At 39.3% G+C, this 5000-nt stretch overlaps 1 protein-coding gene across 1 annotated transcript in view; it reads left to right on the top strand.

Annotated features, from left to right (window-relative positions):
• The window catches only part of LOC138369734 (melanocortin receptor 4-like), a 14723-nt gene extending 12896 nt beyond the window's left edge, over positions 1-1827 (top strand). The window contains exons 8-9 of the mRNA XM_069333182.1: positions 34-141; positions 772-1827. Of these exons, the coding sequence (XP_069189283.1) occupies positions 34-141; positions 772-937 (274 nt within the window). The 3' untranslated portion in view covers positions 938-1827. The remainder of the gene's footprint in view (positions 1-33; positions 142-771) is intronic.
• The last annotated feature ends 3173 nt before the right edge of the window (positions 1828-5000 follow it).

The following is a 5000-nucleotide window of genomic DNA, read 5'->3' as shown; positions in this document are numbered from 1 at the left end:
CGAGAAGCTGAATCTAAAACAACTTCCTCATAGGCTACGGGCTTCCCTCGCTCAGCGCCCCCTGGGGTCAGGCGCCACCTGCAACTCAGCGGCCCAGGGGCGAGGAACCTCGCCCAGCCACCAGCCACCTCGCCTCGCCAGGTAAACACACGATATCTACTCTTCAGCTCTCCTGCTTTTCTCCTTTTTAAAGCTGCGTCTCAAGCCCCTTTTGCTGCTGATGCATGAAAGCACTTTTCTCCTCTTAAACAACCATTTCTTCCTAAATTTACGTGACTATTGGACTGTTGCTGGTTTGTTGAACCAATTACTGCATAACACGATAGAAATAGGATTCCTTTATTGTTTATAGGACTCAGGGGTTCTATTCCTTTAAACAATAAAGGAATCCTACTTCTATTGTGTTATGCAGTAATTGGATCAACAAATCAACAACCGACTGTCCTATGAACAATAAAGGAATCCAAAGTCACACAGGACTCTATGTGACTTTGTTTAAAAGTGATAAAGTATTTTTTCCTGATTGCAATGCTTAGAAATGAAAATGATACAATGTAACGTATCGTAACCTAACGTAACCTAAGGCGACCTTCAAAATCATAGAATCTAAGCTAACCAAACCTGTCCTAGGTCTAAGCAAGCAAACCTTGGCCTAACATCTATATACCTAATTTATTACGAATATGCAGTGGTGTTGATAATGGACTTGAGAATTTACCGGGACGAGTAGAACGCCGTCAAAATAACCATCCTAACCTTTTCCCATTTTAGGTCAGGGAGCGCAGCACCCCCTTCTCCCCATTACAAGCCTCCCTTCAAGTTTGAGGTCTGTGTGGATGACAATAATCATCAAGACGAAGACGACCCGCGTCTCAGCACCTTGGTGGAAGAAACGAAGCTCGACTCCATCCTAGAGGACGATTCAAACCGCCTCTGAGGGCAGCTGTGTACTTGAGTGCTTGAGGAAGGTGGGAAGAATTCATCTGGCGACGATGAGCTTAAATCATACTAAATTGTTCCCTCATCATCCGAGGATGTTGTTGAAGTCTCGGTTGATAAAGACTTGATTGGCGACGATTTGACAGGTGAAGACATTGCTGGTGAGAGCTTGGTTCATGAAGACTTAAGTGGTTGAGCAGGTGATTAACTAGGATGATACTTTAATTCCGTTCCTATCTTCGTTCCTCTTACATTTCCATCATACTCCCGGCCTCAATCTCCCTTTCCATTCCTTAGTGTAGTTGATAATTTATATATTATCAACTACTTATATATATATGTGTGTGTGTGTGTGTGTGTGTGTGTGTGTGTGTGTGTGTGTATGTGTGTGTGTGTGTGTGTGTGTGTGTGTGTGTGTGTGTGTGTGTGTGTGTGTGTGTGTGTGTGTGTGTGTGTGTGTGTGTGTGTGTGTGTGTGTGTGTGTGTGTGTGTGTGTGTGTACATGTATGTATGTATTTCAAATCATTTTTGTAATCTTAGGAAAATGTCAATAGCTCTTTAATTCTTACTGTTTTCAAACATCAGCATTTCTCAGTCACAGATGATAACGTCAGTGATGATGATGATGATGTCACTGACATGGTCATATGCTCTATAACCATCTCGTTATTTACAACCATGATAATACAGTCAAAATCCATGGTAATTTAAACCAAGGGCGATGCCAACTATGAGCATAGTTTCATAGTAAGGATAATTACATCATGGCCATGATAATGACATCACTTTGGTATAACAATGACGTCGCAGACATGTTAATACATTCTGAAGAAGTGTGTTGTGTTAAACATTTTCATGTATTAAACATTTCTTCCGGCATTGAGCATTTCCTTTATTATTATTATTCAAGAGTATCCAGTTTGCTAAGAGTGTTCTCTGATAAACGTGTCATCTTAATCTTAGTTAATTCTCCTGTGTTTAGCGAGTCATCAATGGAGAAACGTTGATTTTGTGATGATGGGTTTGGTCATCAAAACTTCAGCAACGGCAGTTGTGACTCATCGTCTGCAGTATAATATAAAATATATATTTTGCAGTGAAAACAGAGAAGTATAATGAGAAAAACAAAGAGTAAATATTTGTTTCCATCGTGATAATTTCTTACAACCCATGGTAGAGAGAGAGAGAGAGAGAGAGAGAGAGAGAGAGAGAGAGAGAGAGAGAGAGAGAGAGAATAATGGGAGAGGCAGGAGGCAGTGGAGGAGAAAATACATGAAAGGAAACAAAGAGTCTCACAATCGACTTGAGAATGGTCCAAGACAGACCGAAACGTCGTCGTCCCTTCACATTCTAGTGTGTGGTCTGGTCATCAAAGAGAGCTGAAGGAAGACACACAGGAGGAGCTACAGAAGAATGCCCCTTGTAAAAAAAAACTTTCCCCCTCATATCAAACGGCTAAAAAAAAATATTATTATAAAACGTTGCTGCGAATATGTAAAAAAAATAATACACCAGGAGCAGACTCGGCAGTGGTGTCTGCGCCACGCGTCAGTGAGTTGGCCCAGAACAGCAGCCTGGCCGGGCCTAAATGTCGGAATATGCATGATGTTCACTATTTGCATTTGTATTGTCGAAGGGCAGCTGGAGAAAACTAGGAGCAGCAGCAGCAGCATCGAGAACGACTCCAGCGGAGGAACCACATCGTTCTCTGCCTCAGTGATATTCCGAAACTACTTCTCCCGAGGTCTCGGGCCTGGCCTAGTGCCTGCCTGGAGCCTGGTCTAGGGCCTGACCTAGGGCTTGCCTGGGGCCTGGCCTAGGGCTGGCCTAGGGCCTGACCTGGGACCTGGTCTAGGGCCTGGTCTAGGGCCTGACCTAGGGCCTGGCCTGGCCAAGGGCTGGCCTAGGGCCTTGCCTAGGGCCTGGCCGCTCGGCACAGACGGGGGGGGACGATATTGTGTTAAGGAAATTGAACTCCAGCCAGGCTTAACTTTATTTTTTATAAAATATTTTCCACGTCACATTCAACGTTCTTTACTGTATGTTTAAGAGTGCGTTGCAACTAACGCTCAGTCGAAATAAATGATATTCTAAAATGAATATATCACTTAAAATTGTATCCTTAAATTAATATATCATTTAAAATTGTATCCTAAAATTAATATCACTTAAAATTGTATCTTAAAATAAATATCACTTAAAATTGTATCCTAAAATTAATATATCACTTAAAATTATATCCTAAAATTAAGGTATCACTTTAAATTGTATTCTAAAATTAATATATCACTTAAAATTATATCATCAAATTAACTTATCACTTTAAATTGTATCCTTAAATTAATATACCACTTAAAATTGTATCCTAAAATTAATATATCACATAAAACTGTATCCTAGAATCAATTTATTACTTAAAATTGTATCCATGAACCAATGTATCATTACAGATGGAACAAGCTTGACATCTGCATTATTTCTGGACGTAGCTCGCTGTATCCTGTATCACAACGTACAGTGTCAGGTTATTAATTTCTTTAGTTTTCGAGAATAGGTGAAACTAGTGGGTACAGTATTATGCACGCTCTATTGTTCAATTCATGGAAGTATTTCTAGTAATTTTGAAAATATTTTATAATAAAAGTCTTTAAGTTGAAGAAAGTACGGTACATGGCACTGCTGTCATCATCTACATATTCTACAAGAGAAAGACATATTTTACAAATTAAATACATATTAAAATACATAGAAGACAACGCAGTGTTTTGTTCTATAATAATACAACAAATTGCATATGTATAAACACTAGTTGTTTTTCTATGGAAAAACAAACTACATATTTTCGAATATATAAACATTATGAAAATGCTAATGAATTATTTTGTTTATTCTTTTGTCATTTGAAGTATGGTTTATAATACAAAAAAATTATAGCCTGGGAAAGCTAGCAGTTCCAGCAGCATCAACGAAGACTAAATATTTTTTTCTGCAGGGTAATAGGATCACCAATCCTATTGGTGATTGACTCAATCACCAATCCTTTTGTGATTGAGTAAACGGAACAAACCAATCAAATTACCTGTTTAAAAAAACAGCGAGGATTTAAGGGGGGAAGAAATAATTCAATTAGTAGAGAGCAGACTTTTCAAAATTATATAAACCCATGTTTGAATGTTTTACATGATTACAGGTGGCTTGGCTATCAATCATTTTGAAAGATTTGATCAAAATTGATGCGTCAGATGTTTGAGCACTGACAGAGACCCAGTTAGAAAACAGCACATATTAATTGAGATTTTCTCTACAAAATTGTAACATTATATAATATGAGATGTAAGTCTCGCCCTAACTACATACTCAGACCTTGACGGTAGTGCGCATGATTTTGGTTCTTGCAAGGCCGGCGTTCGATTCTCGATGGTCCAAGTGGTTGGACACCGCTCCTTCACTCAATTCCCTTATCCTAGCTTCTATCCTGTCCTCAAATACCCTCCATGTGCTATATAGTCATACTGGCTTGGCACTTTCTCCTCATAATTTCTTTCCTTTCTCCTGTTCCATTCTTGGAATAAGTGATAACTGATAACTGATAAATCTGAATAAAATATAACTCAATACCATAGACACGGGTATACTGAGAAATAAGTACGTGTTCACTTCTCACATGGAAATCTGAATCAAAAATTATATTTTGAATGAGCTACTGATTTGTAGATAATTGTAAACTCGCCTTCGACTTAGATGTGGGTCAGTTCGTTCTGGTCAGTGAGATAGTAGTAGTTTGTGGGTCAAAAACCCTTCTGAAATGACTTGTGGGGGGCCAGATTATTTCATGGAGGTTGTTGAAGTAGTTACGACATTATCCACGGGGCGAGAAGGTACCTAGTAAGCTTCCTTACTTTGTGAATCAAGACCGCATTAATTAACGCCGGTTGCCTGCTCTCGTGTGTTAGTAAACGCCACCGGTTGTGATAACACCAAGAAGAGTCGTCGCGTTACATTCCTTGCCTTTTTCTCTCGTCTCTTTTGTCGTCAAATTGTCTTCTTTATCAGTAGAGAGT

Source organism: Procambarus clarkii, chromosome 29 (genome assembly GCF_040958095.1).
Source record: "Procambarus clarkii isolate CNS0578487 chromosome 29, FALCON_Pclarkii_2.0, whole genome shotgun sequence".
NCBI lineage: Eukaryota > Metazoa > Arthropoda > Malacostraca > Decapoda > Cambaridae > Procambarus > Procambarus clarkii.
The sequence above is the reverse complement of the archived record's forward strand: the minus strand, read 5'-3'. Positions and strand labels throughout refer to the sequence as shown.